The sequence below is a fragment of the Mustela nivalis genome (assembly GCF_964662115.1).
Source record: "Mustela nivalis genome assembly, chromosome: X".
In the NCBI taxonomy this organism is placed as follows: Eukaryota; Metazoa; Chordata; class Mammalia; order Carnivora; family Mustelidae; genus Mustela; species Mustela nivalis.
In genome coordinates, this window is record NC_139040.1 from 95,741,749 (window position 1) to 95,761,007 (window position 19,259).

Genomic DNA, 19,259 nt, shown 5'->3' on the forward strand with positions numbered 1-19,259 from the left:
AGAAGCTTCCTTTCCAAATACATTGTAGTCACCATCTTCCCACCCCACCGTGGTGTCTCTCCTGCTAAACTTTGCCCTCTTCTAGAAGCAAGTCCTACTTAGACATCAGCTCCTTGAAAACATGCAGCCCAAGGACAATGGTATAGTTGAGAATATTTGATTTTTTGAGGGAAGAGGGGAGGAGGTTTATTTATTTTTTTATTTTGTTGTTTTTGAGAGGAGGATTTTCTGACAGACCTACCACCAATTGTAGCCACACTGAACCAAGTGGACTAGTGGCTTTAGGTAGTGTCTCCAAAAATATGTAAGGAGATATTTCTGCCCTTCTAGAAAATCACTTCCATCCACAGTCCCCCAATAAGTTATAGAGATGAAGAATTGACGGAAATAGTATCTCCTGATGGAGACATGCAGTACATTAATTAAAGTCTCTGACAAGTCCAGGTGAACAAAAACTGGTTTAACTTTGTGTATGTGTGTTTATTTTTATTTTATTATACAGCAGCTTCATAGCACATTGCTAACAACCATCATTGCTTATTACTGACAACCACTGTTGATACAGGAAAGGTCAGCAAACATTTGTACTTGAACAGTGTTTCATCCGTCTTTAAGCTGGGTAAACCTTAGTATTTTGCAATTAAAAATATATATAATCTAGGAAAATTCACACATTTCCAATTTCAAATAACCAACTTCATAATTTTGATTTTATTGGACAATGTTTTTTAAAACATTGAGATGTAATGAACACATATTCGTTTCAGGTGTACAACCCAATGATTCAATATTTGTATATATTACAAAATGCATCACAAGTCTAGTTAACAGCCACCACGTAGTTAGAAAAGCTTTTCTCTTGTGATGAGAACTTTTAAGATCTACTCTCTTAGTAAGTTTCAATATCAGTCTTGTATTATTAACTATAGTTGCCATGTTGTATGTTACAACCCTGGAACTTATTTATTTTATAACTGGAATTTGTACCTCCTGACCGCTTGGCTTAAATTTCTTTTTTTTTTTTTTTTTTTTTAAAGATTTTATTTATTCCTTTGACAGAGACAGATCAGAAGTAGGCAGAGAGGAAGGCAGAGAGAGGAGGAAGCAGGCTCCCGGCCGAGCAGAGAGCCCGATGCGGGACTCGATCCCAGGACCCTGAGATCATGACCTGAGCCGAAGGCAGAGGCTTTAACCCACTGAGCCACCCAGGCGCCCAGGCTTAAATTTCTTTTCCAGAATTTTCTTATTATGAAAATTTTCAGAGAATTATACAGTCAACACTCACATACCAACCAACTGGATTCTATAGTTAAAATTTTTCTATTTTTGCTTTTTTCCATTGTAACCATCTACCCATCTCTCTCTCTCTCTCTTTCTCTCTATCAATCCGTCTTATATTTTGATGCATTTCCGAGTAGGTCACAGGTATCAGGACCTTTTCCCCAAAACTACCTTAACACACCTATCCTTAACCAGCTTTGTTTATGGATTTGTGTGTCATCCCTGTGTAGGGGCCATGCTAACCTCCTCTGTATCATTCCAGTTTTAGTATAGGTGCTGCCAAAGCAAGCACTAATCAGCCTTGTTTAAATCAGCATTTCCTTGTCCCCCATGAGCACAAAAGTCACATGTGGTTTTTTTTTTTTAAGATTTTATTTATTTATTAGAGAGAGAGCACAAGCAGGGGGAGGGACAGAGGGCAGAGAGAGAAGCAGATTCCCCACTGAGCAGGAAGTGAGATGCAGGGCTCAATCCCAGGACTCTGAGATCATGACCTAAGCCCAAGACAGACGTTTAACCGACTGAGCCACCCAGGCGTCCCTAAAAGCCATGTGTTTGTTGTCACAGTAATATGATTAATCTCATCACCTCTTGACACCTGCTGATGTCACCCAAATTTCCGCAGGAGAGCCTTTGGACGCGATGCTTTGGGGTTATGAAATCTCAGCTTACTTAAAATCATTGTCTTGTCTCAGTTCGACTAATCACAGAATGGGAAGGACCAAATTTAATCCCAGATGAGGAAAACGAGGCCCAGAAGGTGAGGACTCTTGTCTAAGGTCAGTCATACAGCCAGGCCGAGACCTATTAACCTTAGAGCTTTTTCTACAGGATGGTGGTGTTCTGCCTTGTCCTTGAATCTGGCAGCATTCCACTTTGGTCATTGTAGACTGCTGTAGTTGACTTCATTCATCTTTGGGTCACTGGAGTGTTTCAGGGGCAGACAAAGTAAAGCTCCTGGGCCGGGCTCCACACTAGGCTCCCAGAAGATGGAGGGGAGGACCAGACTTTGGCATCGATGAAGGAGTCCTTTGTAACTTCATTTCTTCCAATTACTTCTTACATCTCACCCCGATTTCTTTTCCCTGGCCATGCCCACATTTTATCCTCTCCTTCCCAAATTCCTAAAATTCATCATCTCGTTTTTCATGAAAAAAGTTTTTTTTTTAAAATTTATCTTATTTTATTTTTTTTTATTATGTTCAGTTAGCTAGCATATAGTATATGAAATATATCAAGGTAATCTATAGCAAGCCTCTCTCACCCTCTTCAGGGAATTTGTAACACCTATTTCTTTCAGACTAGGCTCTAGGGAGTGGGTGAGCCAAAGGGTTCTGAATGATAGCTCTCTGATTTTATATTCCACCTGAAAAAATGTTTGTGATTCTAAAACTCCATAGGAGGGCTACTATCACAGCAATGAGATATGTCCTCCTCAAGTTACATTTAAGGAAACTATCATGGTATTCTGTGATTACCCTCTAAACTTAAAAAACAGGGTTGGTTTTTTTTTTTTTTTAGTATTTAATTTCTAGCATACTGATTAGATATATCTCAAGAAAATTGCTCTTATCAGTCTAAGATTTCTAGTGATAACTATTGGTTCCATAGTACTAATCTCCTAAATTTTTGAGGATAAGTACATTTAACTCCTTGTTTTCTGCTACTGTTTTCTGATACAAATAGTATTAAAACATTTCTGGGGCATCTGGCTGGCTCAGTCAGCAGAGCACATGACTCTTGATCTCAGGGTTGTGAGTTCAAGCCCCATGTTGGGCAGAGAGATTACTTAGAAATTCTTCTTTAATTTTGTCTGAAAATTCTGTTCTTGATAAACATGACTGTTGGGATCTCAATGATCATAACTTATTAAAGAACCCATAATTATTGAGTGGTTACTATTGATTGATTGATTTTAATTCCAGTATAATTAATGTATGGTGTTCTGTTAGTTTCAGTTGTATAGTATAGTGGTTCAACACTTTTATACATTACGCAGTGCTCATCGCGATCAGTGTACTCTTGATCTTTTTATTTATACATATTTCATGGAATTTCCAAAAGGATTCAAGGCAGGTGATTTAAAAGTTTAGTTTTCTATAACAAGTCTGTGTATTATATTCTTCGTTTTAAAAGCTGCGATAGACAAAGCTTTAATTTCTGGCTTTGCTTTTTTTTTTTTAATGGGCCTTCATACTGAAGTGAAGTGAAAACAAAGTTTGTCTACCCCGATTACAATACACAAAAGCTGTCCCGCTCTTTTCTAGCAACAAAGAGTAAAGACAAAAGCTTGCTTATGAAATAAGATTTATACTGATTGCTGACATTTTAGGAGAATGTAATCATTTACATATAAAGCCATGATGAGCAAACAGTTTTTATGGCTTTAGACATATTCTGAAAGGCCTTGGAAGCAATCTCCTTCTGGTATCATCTGGAGAAAGGTTTCTATGGCAACCCACAAACGCTTGATGTTTTTTATTCTTTTCAAGAGCATTAATCATCCCACGGCCTGAGGCTTCGGTAAAGGTCCCCTTCATTTGAGAAGCGATTGTCACTTGGTTTTCTGTTATATATTTTGTTTGTCTTGGGGAAAGCAGAGCAAAGAGCTACCAAAAAGGCTTGGAATCTATCTTTCTCATATTTGGCAGCAAGACGTGAATAGTATGGGCCTGGATGTTGTTTCTCAGTGATTGAAATGTTTGGTTTATGTGATGTTGTCTCTCTTTTCCCAAGAGTTGGGTTGATGTGTTCTCCGGAAGAAGTCAGTCCGTACTTAAGGAGGAAGAACCATTTGGCCAAAGCACTTAAGGAGTAGTTCAGGGGAGCTGACCTCAAGGACACTGCATGTGTTCCAGAAGCTTTCAGATCATCCTGTAATACGGGCTCAGGGCTTTGGGCACGGACAGGCTGCAGGTGTTTTTATCCCTGTATTCTTTCCAAGAGAATGAATGAAGATATATTTTAATTTTAAAATTTGACATGCTTTGGAATTTTTTTTTTTTTTAACACGGCCATTGTGTATTACAGGAAGTCATGCTACTAATGAAAAACACACAGGACCTAGAAATAGAACCGGATTTGAGATCTGGCTCTGATGTAGCTGGTTGTATAAAGCTGAGCAAGCCCCCAACTCTCTCTGAGCCTCCAGTTCTTAATCTAAAGAATGGGAATAATAATGCCAGCCTCACAGGTCATGTTAAGGACTGAATGTGTATGAATCTAGGAAACTACAATGCTATAAACTAAAAGGTGGTTAGTATCAGTAGGCTCTTTCTTTCCAACTCTTTCCCTTTGAAAATGTCAAAGGGGGGCGGCGTCTGGGTGAGTTAAAGCCTCTGCATTTGGCTCGGCACATGATCTCAGGGTCCTGGGATGGAGCCCCGCGTCTGGCTTTCTGCTCAGCAGGGAGCTGCTTCCCTTCCTCTCTCTCTTCCTGCCTCTCTGCCTACTTGTGATCTCTGTCAAATGAATAAATAAAATCTTTAAAAAAAAGAATGAAAAAGTCAGAAGTATCCTTTATCGTTTCTTTTTTTAAAGACTTATTTATTGATTTGAGAGACAGAGAGAGTTGTGTGCAAGCAGGAGGAGAGAAAAAGAAAAGCAGGCTCCGTGCTGCCAGTGGAGCCCGACACGGGGCTCGATCCCATGAACCTGAGATCACCACCTGAGCCAAAACCAAGAGTCAGACACTCAGCGGACTGCGCCACCCAGATGTCCCCCTTTACCATTTCTGGGGCTACTAGAGGAAATCAGTTTCAGTGTGTGCAAATATTTTAGTTTCTTATGCTAAATCAAATATACTATGTTTACATAGACACCCTTATGGCCGTTTATTTATTTATTGACTAAAGTAATTAAATGTCATCTTTGTTGAAGGATATTAAATGAATTCATTCCATAATCACCTAAGCGCCACTGTGTCCTAGCACTGAGGAGACAAAGAACGGATAATTAAATTTTTATCATCCAGGAAATAAGTTTTTTTGAGTTTCAGGGCACAGCATGATCTGTTCAGGCAGGTGTCCTACACAAGGTTGCCTGGCTGATGGCAGTGACAGAGAGGGTGAGGTCCAGCCCACATTCCACCAGCCAATCCATTTGCATGGTTGTGTGCTGCATTCCCCCGAAAGGAAGGGCACCATTTTGAAATTTAGCTAAGGGGTGTGTGTGTGCATCGTTTTTGTAATTTACACAAGGGCCTAGAATGTGCCGACAGTGACCCTGTTGCTTGCATGGTCCGTGAGGTTTACTGCAAGGCCCCCAATGCTTCACCCTTTTGTATGAGGAAAGCTGCTGGGCATGTTTGTTACCTGGAGTCAGAGTGCCTGGATTTGAATACCGTCTCTGCCACTTTTTAGCTGTGTGACCTTGGACATGTGACTTGGCCTCTCTGTGCTTTACTTTTTACATCTACCCTCTTCACAGTGTTGTTGCAAGGATAAATTCTTATATGTAAAAGACTTCAAAAGAGAAGCTGCCATATGGTCAGTGCTCAAAATGTTAGCTGTTTTGCGACGTTTTTACCTGCCTCTCTACTCTCTGTTGAAAAGTTCAGCAATTAACCATCGAATTCCATCTACAAATACCACTTTCCTTTAATGAATTTATTTCACACAGGGGATATTTTCATCTTACTCAGGTCCTGTGTGTGTGTGTGTGTATTTGTGTTAAATAACTAAAAGGCATTCTCTTTGGAGACATCAAAGGATCCCAGTTCTTTGATCAGAAGGTCACTTGGTTGTTTCTAGAAATTTCTCATAAAACCATTGCTTTGTCAGAAGTGACAGAGGAGTCAAGGGCTATTTGCAGATTTTTGGCTTTCATCCTTCCTGGGGGAAGGCTTATATCTTTTACCAGGATTATAAGGTTAGAGATGCTTTAAGGTACAGTGAATTTCTTTGTCAGCCTTGGTTAACATGATACTTTTCTGGGGATGTGGGTAGCTTTAGACTGAGAAAAAAAGTCCTTACATGGTATTGAAGTACTGATGTTTCATAATGTTGTCAAAACAATTAACTTTGCAATTTAAAACTCTGAAAAAATTTGTTAAATCTCAGGTTTCAATAGGAAGGACATGAGCCACAATTGACAAAGCAAAGCACGAGGTGAGACCCGTGGTGATAATGATTTTTCTCTTCCCTCCCTGTCCTAATCCCTCCATCAGTCCTAAGACGCCTTGAAAAAAAGAAAAGAAAACAAAACAAAACAAAACCTTTTGTTTTCAGTACTTTACAGTCTTCCTGTCTCATCTAACTCTTGGGTCGTTTTCCATGACACGACAACTTGGAAGTTTTGAATTCGACACACCACTGATTCTTGGATATTTAAAATAATCTGGATGTCTTCTGCTGTGTGGGTTCCAAATCATCAAGATACTTATCACTTTGATGACATCTTTTTCCAGATAAACTGCCTAAGAAGACAGATGCAATATTTTTATGATTTCATGGCATTAGGCATTAGCCGATCATTATTCACATGTGCTGGGCTCTTTGTCATTCATCCAAGGAAGGCTCTCTGAGCCAAAAGACCATAGCCACTGTACCATCTGGAGTCAACAAATGAGATGATCTTATCAGGGACCTGTCAGGGCCAGAGAAGGGCTGTCCCTGAATGTGCCAAGATAATTCGGTTGTGAAATATTAATTGATCCTGCATGATCGGCTCCAGTTTAATTAACTTTTCTAAAGTACAAAGTGATTAGAAGCTCATTCCTCAATTGCTTACCGAAGTTAAATATCCATCGAAGAGAACACCTGGCACTTGAAGGGTCCTGTGTTTAGATGGAGAGCAGAATGTTATAAGATACTTTGCATCAATCAGGGTAATAGGGTTGCCGTATTTTTAATTTTTCCTCTTTGGTCCAAGGGTAGTGGCGAAGAGTTCAGGTTTGGGGTTAAGCTGTGACCTGCCATTTACTGAGTGTGTAATCAATGGCAAGTCAGTGAATGTCTCCAAACCTCCGTTTTTATTTTTCTTTTTAAGATGAGGATAATAATACCTCTCTGCATGTTGAAGACCAGAGGAGCTTTGCTTGTAAAGTGCTTCTTGGTCCAAGAACAAAACAAGTGCTCATTGCTTTATGACGGCGGCTATTACTACTCTGAATATTTTCTTTTTAAAAAATGGCTATTGTTTTTTCACTTGTGTCTGGAAATGATTGCCTAAGTGTTTAAACAGTACCAGTCATGTTACCTAGTGTTTTTCAGGCAAACGTATGTCTGCTCTTTCCGATTTGGGGGTTGGTTTCTTTCTTTTTTTTTTTTTCACTCTACTATGGCATTTTAAAATTCCCAGACTTCTCAGAGAAGGCATCATCCTTCCTATTTTTGTTCTGTGACAAAATGCGGTAAAAGTTCCCAATAACTGGCAGAGGAACAGACTCTTGAGAAATTAACCCTGTTGTAAGCTGGGGCGGCTCTGTGGAGTCCAGTATTTGCTTATTCTTCCATCGGTTAAACCATCGTCCTTCCCCCAGTCATCAGTGACGAACCTCTGGTGAGCTACTTCTCAATCTTTTTTTTTTTTTTAAGATTTTATTTATTGGGGCGCCTGGGTGGCTCAGTGGGTTAAGCCACTGCCTTCGGCTCAGGTCATGATCCCAGGGTCCTGGGATCGAGCCCCGCATCGGGCTCTCTGCTCCGAGGGGAGCCTGCTTCCCCCTCTCTCTCTGCCTGCCTCTCTGCCTACTTGTGATCTCTGTCTGTCAAATAAATGAATAAAATCTTTTAAATAAAAAAGATTTTATTTATTTATTTGGAGAGAGAGAGAGCGAAAGAGAGAGAGAGCACGAGTGGTGGGGGAGGCATAGGGAGAAGGAGAAGCGGACTCCCCACTGAGCAGGGACAACCCCCCCGCCACGCGGTGCTTGATCCCAGGACCTGAGCCAAAGTCAGATGCTTGACCCACTGAGCCACCCAGGCGCCCCTTAATTTTAATCACGTCCTGAACAGACTCCAAGTCCTCAGTTTCTTAGGTTCTCTGAAACTCCTACCTCCTAAAACTGCAGTGACTTTCTTAAGCCCCCATATATGGACCAGTTATCTTTCAAATCAGTTTTTGCCCCTTGATGTCCAACAAGCCATTGAACACTGCTCCCCACCCCCCCACCCTGTGAACATTAGACCAATTGTAGGGTATGTCCAATCACACGGTCTCATTTTGCCCCATTTAAGGCTATTTTTGTAATTTTCTGTGTATGATGTTTTAAGGCACCTGGGCATGGAGAAGTCTTTATTGAATGGTTTAATAAGATCCTGGCTTGTTTTAATAACTGTTCATGTTTGGCATCAGATACTGTTGGGTAACTGTGCAGACAAAAAGACAGTGCCTTTTGTGGACTACAAAATGCTAGTGTGCATGAGCGATGTCGTATTTCATTCTGAACCCCCTTTGTTTAAGCCTCAGCGTGCTTAGCAGGTCTGTCTGAGTTCCTCGATAACAGTGGTTACTATGGCTGCATGTTATGTCATATTTCATTTGTCGAACTGATGCTTGATAAGAGAAACGGCATTGAATTGTCTACAATTTTGAATCTAAATAGAAATGTTTAAAAAATAAATGAACGTAAAATTTTTCTTTCTTTTTTTTTTCCTCATGGAGGTAAAATTAGCACTGGAGTTAAAAATCCAAACCTTATCTTTCCAAATGATCGGTTGTGCAATGCTGTATACACCGTGTGTGGGTGGCCGGGGGCTCTGGGACCCTTACCCTGCCACCAGCTGAAAGTCCCCTGCCCAGCCTCCAAGGACAGGGCTCGGAGAGACAGATGAACTTAAATAATGAAATGTCAGATCCGGCTCTTTTAAAAAATGGGTTTCCTCGGTTAGGATCGCTGATAGAACAGTGAATGAAGCCTGGGCTTTTCACTGTATCTTTTGCGGTGGGCTCCTGTTTTCTGTTAGATGGGTGCTTATCAAACTGCAAAATACAAGTGTATTTTCAAAACACGCTGAACCAAATAAAGTGCAGATGATCTTCTGAAGTGTAATTTCCCCCTGTAGCAGAACGTGAGAGATGTGATCTATGAAGATGATGGTTCTGAGTCCCTGTGGAAAGCAATATGTGTGGTTTATGAACTCTGAACCTGGACTGAGGCTGCCTGGCTCTTGTGAGAGCTTCTGTGTTTCATTCTCCTCGACCATAAAATGGCAGGATCAATAGTACCTTTTCTCAATGGGTTGTGGTGAGATCTCACTGAATTAGTATATTAAAACAGAAGAGCATCTCAAATGCAGTGAGCAATGAATGAGTATTAGCTCTTTTTATAGGAATCTCTCTTTTCTTTTACTTCTTTTTTTTGGGGGGGGGGGGGACTTGAGGGAGAGCGTCTAAAAATCCCAGAACTATTATTTTTTAAAGACTAAGCTAGAAGCTGTTTCATTTGTCTGTAAGGCCCAGGGTCTTGGCATTCCTTGATTTTATTTGATCCCTTCAGGCAAATGATGAAGGTAATTAGAATGGAGGAAATTCGGTTATCATGGTGAGAGTTCCAGAGATTTCCTGTCTGAGAATCATCTTACGGAACTCTGTAAGAGTGGTTTTGAAGATATAGGATTTTAAGATCTCTGAGATCAAAAACATCACCTAGGATGTGTTTATACCAAAAACGACACATACAGATTCTATAGTAAGCTTTATACCTTGTCAAAACTCATTGAACTCATTGAGTAAAATTTACCATATGTAAATTTACCATATGTAAATTTTCCTCAATAAAACTTTTTTTTAAACTACATTCAGGGTGGTGAGAATGTTCAGGCATTCATTAAATATTTTTGACTACATTCATAATTAAGTAAATGAATGCACAGGGTCATTTCATTCTTCAGTGATGGGTCACATGGAGAACTAGGACACAGGGTGGGGTTGAATTTCATGTCCTTGGTTTTGAAACTTTACACCAACTTCCAAAAGTTCATGTTGACACAGAATTTAACAATTAATTCTAGGTCCTTTCAATTGCTTTGAAGGCCTACTCTCCCTCTGACTTACTGAGATTTTTTTTTTTTCAGATTTACTGGAGAATAAAGTCAATTGGCTATGTTTGGTCTGGTGCCTAGTGGGGCTTATACATTTCTCTGAAGTGTGGCCTTTTGTTTTCATTTGTGTTGTCAGACACATAGTCATGCAACTTAGTCCTTAAAGATAGACATGCTGATATAGTAACCAAAGATATTTTAAAGGTTTGGAACATTTATCAGAAATGAAATCCCTTGGGGCACCTGCGTGGCTCAGTCGGTTGAGCGGCACCTTCAGCTCAGGTCATGATCGCTGGCTCCTGGGATTGGGCTCCCTGTTCAGTGGGGGAGCCTGCTTCTCCCTCTCCCTCTGCCTGCTGCTCTGCCTAGTTGTGGTCTCTCTCCATCTCTCTAATAAATAAATAAAATATTTTTAAAAAAGAAATGAAATCCTTCTTGTTCTTGCTAGAAATAGCAGCTGGTTTCCCAGACTTGGAATCTGGGCCTCTACTGAGAAACCCTAGGTATGTGTAGGGTGAAGGTAGCAGTAGGCCATGGGAGTGAGCCAACGTGGACCTTTCTCATTGGGGTTAACATGAGGGGCTTACCTGGAGTCCCTGTGCAGTGTCTGATTGTGGTCTCTTATTGTATTTTCCCCCCAGGCATGGCGGCGGCCAAGCTTCTGCATGACTCTGGCCTGAATGTGGTTGTTCTGGAAGCCCGGGACCGGGTGGGAGGCAGGACTTACACCATCAGGGTAAGACATGAAGGATGGGGATGAAGAAATGGGAGGCTGAAGCGGAGTGTTTTTTTTTTTTTTCTTTTCTAAAAGTCTTGAATTTTGTTTGACTCTTAAGAGAGTAGAAATTACTTTGAAATAGGCTCTCTCTCAATTTGCTACCCTTTCCAACATTTTCTTCTGTCTCTTTGTTTACCTAATGGTGCTTGGCACTTGCCTGATGAATTATTGCACCAATTAAGAGGTGTTTAGAATACATCAGTGAATAGAATAAAGATTCCCACCTACGCAAAACTTTGGTTATCTTTGGGGGACAGGGGAGCTAGAGGACAAACAAAAAACAGCAGAAAATGACGGACCCCTGACTAATAGGTATCTGGTTATGCTTGGACACCTTCAGGCATAAGGAGCTTTTCTAGTCCCTTCTTCTAAGATCGGTCCTTAGTTACTGGAAGTGAAGCCTATTTGTAACCATATAGAAAATTTGCTCATGAACATATAAGAACAATTTCAAAGGTTCAGATTATGGCCCAGTGTTCCCTAATGCTATCTTTCAAATGTCTGGATTAACCACATAGAAGTGATCATTTCCTTTCTTGGTTTTCTCTAGCATTAAGCATTTTACAATTAGCCTGAAGTACCAAGTAAAGAGAAATTCATCAACAATTCAGAGCTTACAAAAAAAAAAAAACCCATGATGTGAAAGATGTTGTAAGCGATAGGGTTCAGAAGTCTGTTGCCTATTTAAAGTGCAGTCCAATTTGCTTTAAAGAATGGTTTAATAACTAAGTCACATGAAGGAAGTAGTACCATTGAAAACAGAATCCCATTTTCCATGGATATACCTTAAGGTGTGTCTATAACCCGTGAAATGCCAATTTGCTTATTGTTACTATTGTTATTATTATCTTATTTCAGAGCTCTTTATATTTATCTTAGGAAGAACATTTTCACAAATATTTTTATTTTTTTTCTGTGGGAAAACAGAACCAAAAGGTTAAGTACGTGGACCTTGGAGGATCTTACGTTGGGCCAACTCAGAATCGTATTTTAAGATTAGCCAAGGAGCTAGGATTGGAGACCTACAAAGTGAATGAGGTAGAGCGTCTCATCCACCATGTAAAGGTAAGCCTGGGCCAGCCTTTGGAGTATTTGAAGACTTCTTTCTCCGTCTTTCCATATATGAAGTCCACCTCCTGCCCTCAGAGAATTTATTGCATTACTGAGTGTCACATATGCATTTCATATGTGCATTTCAACCATTCTCAGAATGTTTTCACTGTCATTACAGGAGAGCTAAGTGAGAATTCTAACCTATTTGGGAAGGTTTTTGACGAAGTGGTATTGCCCATTTGGCAAAAAGTTGAACAAAACCAATAGAGAAAAAGATGTTTGTGATTGATTTATTAAATGCCTCTATTTGAATAGCTGGGCACTTTTATGTGACACAAAAGCGCGTGTACAGTTTTATAAATACTGCCCTAGACTTCATATTATGAAGGTATTTGTAATATGCCTAACAGTATTTTGAAATTTTGTTATTGTATCCTATATATCATCTAAGGCTACTGTTCTTTGGAGAGTAACATGAAAGTGGCTCAAGCCCTACATTCCATTTTTTGTGGGGAAGCTCCATTGATCTCCCCAAAATTTCTTTGAGTTTACTGGGTCTGCCATTCCCATGATCATTTGTGGCTCATGGTTCCTGCTTCCATGACACCTGTGCCCATTCACATCTTATAGTCTGTGACCCTTGTCTTCCCTTTGATCCATGCCAACCTGTGTTCACATTCATCTCTTTATCTTGATTATCTTCAGACCATCCCAAGCATTTGTGAGCCATAGACTTGACTGAAATTTTGAGCAATAGGGATGTGGGGGGGTTTAATTGCAGAAACACAAATAGCTTAGAACTGAATACTGACATTCTTACTCTAATAAGCGTTTATTTATTTATTTATTTATTTTTAATATTTTATTTATTTGACAGAGAGAAATCACAACTAGGCAGAGAGGCAGGCAGAGAGAGAGGAGGAAGCAGGCTTCCCGCTGAGCAGAGAGCCCAATGTGGGGCTCGATCCCAGGACCCTGGGATCATGACCTGAGCTGAAGGCAGAGGCTTTAACCCACTGAGCCACCCAGGCGCTCCTCTAATAAGAATTTAGATCAATGAGCCCCCTGGGGATTTCTCACTGGCCACACTTCTCCGTGGATCCAAGTCACCCACCATGTTGCTGTCTTCAGGCTCCTCTCATATCTCCCTGATCCTTGTTTTCCGAGCAGCATTGTCTTGGTCCAAAAAGTTACTGTTGTGCTCTGAGAAGCAAAGAGTCACCTACTCTGGGTCCAACCCTGGAGTCCCAGAGAGAACTGGCAGAGGTTTTGAACTTGAGCTTCTCCTCTCTTCCATACTTGCCTTTTTTGCAAGTGGAAGTGAGCAGTACAAAGACATACTCCTCACTGGTAGAAAGCATCCCTTTTTAAAAAATTTATTTATTTATTTGAGACAGAGAGAGAGCATGAGAGGGGGAAGGTCAGAGGGAGAAGCAGACTCCCCACTGACCAGGGATCCTGATGGGGAACCCGATCCTGAGATTCCAAGGTCAGGACCTGAGCTGAAGGCAGTCACTTGCTCCTTTGAAATCATCCCTTTAAGGAAGACAGAAGAAAGTAGCAGTAGTCTGTTTTGATTTATGTTAACAATGTTGACACCCTTATGTTATTTGTGAGTGATAATATCCAGAAGGACATATAACAAACTGTACGTTATGAGTCATTTAATAAAACAGGAAATAAACATCTATCTAATTTGATACAATGAGGTTAATAGATTTCCTTAATTTATACATAAATGTTTTGGTTGACCGTCAGATTTTGCTTTCTAAGCCTTTCTATCTTGCTTCCATCTGTGTCTAGCAGAAAAAGAGACAAACGAATTAGAAATGAAAGTGTCGCATGGTGATAGTGCAATGTCTTGCAAATCAATCACCAGGCTTAGTAAACATCCTTCATTGGATTCCTTGCTTTTAAATGTAGGTCACGTTGACCTATTTCTTTGTCTTCCCTGTCCTAATATGGAAGACTTGCAGAGAATGATCCAGAACACTGGGCTCTCTTGTAGGTTCTTCCAGACAAAGGAGATGACTAGAGATTATATTCATGTCTCTGTCTTTGTGTGTGCCGGGTTTCTTGGCCGTCAGAAGCTATGCCCAGGATGCTTTGTTCCTCTGGTAATCTTATGACTGACATTAACTTCCTTGTGAAAGCGACTATTTGCAGTCATCAATTGTGAAAATGATGTTATACTGGCTACCTCAGCCGCTTTCTTAGACAATTTCAAGTAATCTATGTGCAGCTAAGAAAAAAATACAGATAATTAAAGTGTCTCTGACTTGATACCGGGTAAATACATTATGCCGACAGTGCTCCTTATAAAATATCAGATAAATGTCATTGCTTTTTAAGGACTACAAAAGGAAAAATAGAATTAGAAAATGTGGTTAAAAAAAAAAACAATTTAAAGACCCTTCCATAACCCTAGCTAGAGAAAATCACTGGAAAATACTTTGGGTTTGTAGATTTTCCTATTTCTCTGTTGCTATTCTCTGACCTCTACTGGAGGAAATGAGAACTATCAGTGCAGTTAAAAATAACAGGTACATACATATATACAGATATATATTTGATATATTGACTTACTCTGTAATTAATTCCTAGTACCAAGACAACTTAAACACTAATGAGTCTATGAAATAAATGCCTGTTTCAGTCTAGACAGAGGGGTTAATTTGACCTCCCATGGTCAGATCTAGATAATAAATAGCAATAAAGACCCGATGCCTAAGAAGTCCTCCCCTAACCAAACACTTCTCCTCCACTCTCACCACCTGCATGTGTTCTGCTCATATTTTCTTTGGTTTTAACCTGTGAAAAGCATTTAGGATGGCTGCATCAGTTTCTGGAACTAACGATAACAGCTCTAGCTTCCTGTCTCCTTCTACATGCCAAAGAATGCAGTTCATAAGTTTTTTCCTCTGTCGTGGTAGGCAGTCTTGTAGGCATTTGGCCATTACTCTGTATTGCCTGTTTCTTTTCTTTTCTTTTTTTTTTAGATTGTATGTATTTATTTGACAGAGAGAGAGATCACAAGTAGGCAGAGAGGCAGGCAGAGAGAGAGGAGGAAGCAGGCTCCCCGCTGAGCAGACAGCCCGATGCTGGGCTCGATAACAGGACCCTGGGATCATGACCTGAGCCAAAGGCAGAGACTTAACCCACTGAACCACTCAGGCATCCCCTATTGCCTATTTCAATAACTATTGCTAAGCACAAAATGTAGTTCATGCAAATCTATGATATATTCATGCCTTGTTTCAACAGGAGCCCAACGTGTATTTTTTTTCCAACATGTATTTTTTTTTAAGATTTTAAGGTTTTATTTATCTGTTTGGAAGAGAGAGAGAGCACAGAGGGAGAAGCAGATCCCCCACTGCAGGGCTCGATCCCAGGACCCTGGGATCATGACCTGAACCGAAGGCAGACGCTTACTGAGCACCCCGAAGGCTGTGTTTCTTAAGAAATGATGACTCCCAGTATCACCAGTGTCCTGGCAGTTGTAGAAGGAACAGTTGGCTGATAGATGGGGTGTGTTCATGCCGGCCCCGTAACAAGCATCCAGAAATCCCTGCTGTGTGCTGTGATACATGGAGCCTCTTTCCTGTTTGCCTGTAGTGTGTCAGAAATGGTTATCACTACTGAGTGACATTCATTTTTAGTGCTAAGTTTGATCTGTCTTAGGTTGCTACGGTGTGGTTTTCCAAAGCCTCATTCTAGAATAAAAGATGCTATACCAAGCTACATTGGGGTTTCATTGTTGGTGGGGAAAGTGATCACTTCAGCTCAAATCTTTTTTAGTTCAGAAGGTGTATTCCTCACTTCTGAAGTCTGTGATGCCTCCCTTAGAGCTTCACAGTCCTGAAATTTTTCATCTGTCTTGCAAATAATTATGTTAATTTCTGCTAGTAGAGTACAGAAGGCAGCTGTTTAGGTACCTTGAAAGTGACTTAGAAGCAGTGTTCTCTTTTAAGGACTGTCTCATAATTACAGACGGAAAGTCAAAACTTCCTAAGGAACTTCACTATATTTTGCACTATATTTTTTGATTTACACCTCTTTCTCTTCCATCTAATGTGTGTGTGTGTGTGTGTGTGTGTGTGTGTGTGTGTGTGTGTGTGTGTTCTCTCATTTGTTTTTTATTCTCTTGAAGAAAGTGGAGAACATTTTTGAAGTCTGGTACAATTTAGGCTGTTGGCAAATAGAGTTTCTCTATTTCGGAAGCTTTTATGAGTCTGAAGTATGGAACTAGAGTCTAGTAAAACATGAAACTGCTTTAGCCCAACTTCACACTGATAATCATTTACCAACTTCAGCTATCTGGAGAAACTGAGGGGGAAAAAAAGAGTTCCTCTGGTCTTAGTCGGCTTCCTGGCGGTTAGAAGCCAAGCTCATTGTTAAAGCCCCTCGTGTGTCTCGATGTGGTCAGTGCTTGAAGAGGCCTATGAATGAGGAGACCTGTCTCAAATAGATTGGCTGCCCGTTGCTGCTACAACGTCCTTTGCTCACACAACCTCCTGAAGGAGGTACCATTTGGCTGACCACCTTCGTTCGTTGAGAACTCCAAAATCAGCTGAAAATCCAGTATACCGTAAGTCCGTAAAAGGGAGCGGAAACTAGGTCTCTTGCAACAAGAGCTGTTGGTGAATTTTGAGAAAGAGATCACAGGTGCTTAATTCACTCTCTGGATTAGGGAACAGCAACAGAATGAGAGCCCAGATATCAAGACATAAAATATTCAAATTACAATTGCATTTGTCACGCAGGACCTCAGCGTTTCCCAGAAATGAACAAATCAGTGATGTCCGGTCTTCTTCAGGCTCTTAATATCCTCTAATATCCTCTTCCCCACACCTCTGCCTCCAGTCCTGTTAATCCAGGGAAACTGCCGTCGAAGTCCAGGTTGCTCTTGCTTCTCTCGTGATGACAGAAGTCCCCGGGAACAGGTTAGGCAGACTCTTGCATTGGGCCCAGGAGCAGCTGCCAGTTTCACATGAATGTCACACGGGCCACACAGAGCTCACTGGCTCCGGGAGTCTGCCCTAGCTGAGATGAGCTTCGGGAACCTTCTCTTCCCCTCCCACCCGCCTTCCACGACATTTTGTATTTGTTGGAAACAAATATCTCTTATCATTACAGTTGGGTCTTTTTTTTTTTTTTAAGTGTGGGGAATAGTAATTTCTTCTTCAGAAGTGAAACCCATTTGTCTAGGGATCATTCTAGAAACCGAAGTGCTCATTTGTGTTCTTTAGAAAACACAGGCAGCTTTCGGGCGTGTAATAATTTGCCAAAAATTATGCCTTCAACGGCTGGATTTGGAGCAATGTTTTGAGCTAGGAGATGAATTTATTCTCGGCCTTTGAGTTTTCCGTTTGGAACTTAATTTATGAAAAAATTAGGAAGCCTCTCCTCTATGTGCGAACACTTACACACATCTGGATAAACTTGACAATCACTAGAACTGTGGGCAGCACAGTGTCAATTTTAAATCACACTGAAGGCGGAGAGCAGAGAATGTATAGAATTCAGTTACAATGGTGATGTTCACTAAGAAATAGGCCTTCAGCTTCAGTCTTGTGCCAGATTTGACAGGTCCTATAACATGTCATCGTGGGGTTCTGCCAAGTAGTCCAAAGAAGATGCAGTGAAAGGGGGCACTTGGGTGGCTCAGTCGGGTAAGTGTTTGCCTTCGGCTCCTATCCTGATCTCAGGGTCCTGGGATCGAACCCCGACTGGGGCTCCCCACCCAGAGTGAAGTCTGCTTTTCCCTCTCCTTCCGCTCCTCCCCCCTGCTCGTGCGCTTTCTCTCTCACACACACATAAATAAATAAAATCCTTAAAAAAAGAAGAGGCAGTGACAGGCTCCCAGCTCACCAGAGGCTAATAAGGGCAACCAGGTAACAGTTGGTCAGAGAATGTTAGCAGCCTGCAGTTACCAGGGCATTGTCAGGAAGTACAAGAGGGCCTGGAATGTGTCGGCCCACCTTGCCACCCTCTTGGCAGCAGCCCCCGGAAAGGCCGACACGTGGATTCTGAGTCTGTTGCTCACGGAGCCCTTGCTTTTCTCCTGGCCTTTGCAACATCCAGCAAATGATAGCAAGAGTGACACTCCTGTGGCATGGACATCAGGCTCCTACCAAGCAAGCGCTTTTCCACATAACATCTTACTTGTGAGTTACTTGGTTGTGAGCTAGAAGTTTTAGCCTCATTTCACAGGTGAGAACATAAAGGCTATGGAGAGATTGATTGCAGAGGGCAGGAAGCGATGGGGTCAGAGCATGATCCAAGGTCTTGGGGTGTCAAGAATACATGGACACCTTGCTGTCCCCTAGATGAGAGGCTTTGCGTCACTTCCTTCTGAGCCCCAGCACTTGGCTTGACTACTCTCCTTCCTTCCAAACTTACAAGGTTGTGTCTTGGAAAACTCCAGCCCAAGATTCTCCTTTTTGTTAAAATGTTCTGCAGTTGGGGTGCCTGGGTGGCTCAGTTGTTAAGCTCTGTCTTCAGCTCAGGTCTTGATCCCAGGGTCCTGGGATCGAGCCTCACTTCAGGCTCCTTGCTTAGCAGGGAGCCTGCTTCTCCTTCTCCCACTCCCCCTGCGTGTGTTCCCTTTCACTGTGTCTCTGTCAAATAAATACATAAAATCTTTTAAAAAATGTTCTGCAGTTGACTACAGTTATCATCCTGGCTTCTTCCCAAGCCCTGTATCCTCCCCACTTTCCTGATGATACCTTGTCAAACCCCGTTTGAAAGTAGGATGAATGGTGTTCCATTATGTGTACTTCAAGATCACACACACACACACACACACACACGCGTGAGCGTGCATGCACACACAGCATATTTTGTTTATAGTTAACATTCTTGGATTCCTATTTTTATACTTTCACAATTTAAAAAGGTTTTTTAGGTCTGCTTTTTCATGCATGAATATTTCATAGATACCCTCCCATGTCATTAAAAGTACTTTGTTTTTTTTTTTTAAAGAAAAAGTTCTTTATAGATCCCATTTTAAACAGGTATATAATATTCTGTTGTAAGAACACTCCATAATATAGAGCACATTTTGCCAATCAGTTACTTTCAATAAGGTATCTATACTCTGTTCAAACAGTCTGACATTTATTAAGCATCTAACATATGCTACTAGCATACAAGGTGGTGGG

General features: G+C 41.0%; 1 protein-coding gene across 2 annotated transcripts in view; it reads left to right on the forward strand.

Annotated features, from left to right (window-relative positions):
• The window catches only part of MAOB (monoamine oxidase B), a 105,583-nt gene that overhangs the window by 28,573 nt on the left and 57,751 nt on the right, over positions 1-19,259 (forward strand). Inside the window, exons 1-3 of one of the 2 annotated variants that reach the window (XM_082718235.1) lie at positions 7,659-7,782; positions 10,907-11,001; positions 11,971-12,108. In XM_082718235.1, the coding sequence (XP_082574361.1) occupies positions 10,909-11,001; positions 11,971-12,108 (231 nt within the window). In that variant the 5' untranslated portion in view covers positions 7,659-7,782; positions 10,907-10,908. Of the gene's footprint in view, positions 1-7,658; positions 7,783-10,906; positions 11,002-11,970; positions 12,109-19,259 lie in introns of those variants that run through there. The other variant, XM_082718236.1, reaches the window with a different exon arrangement.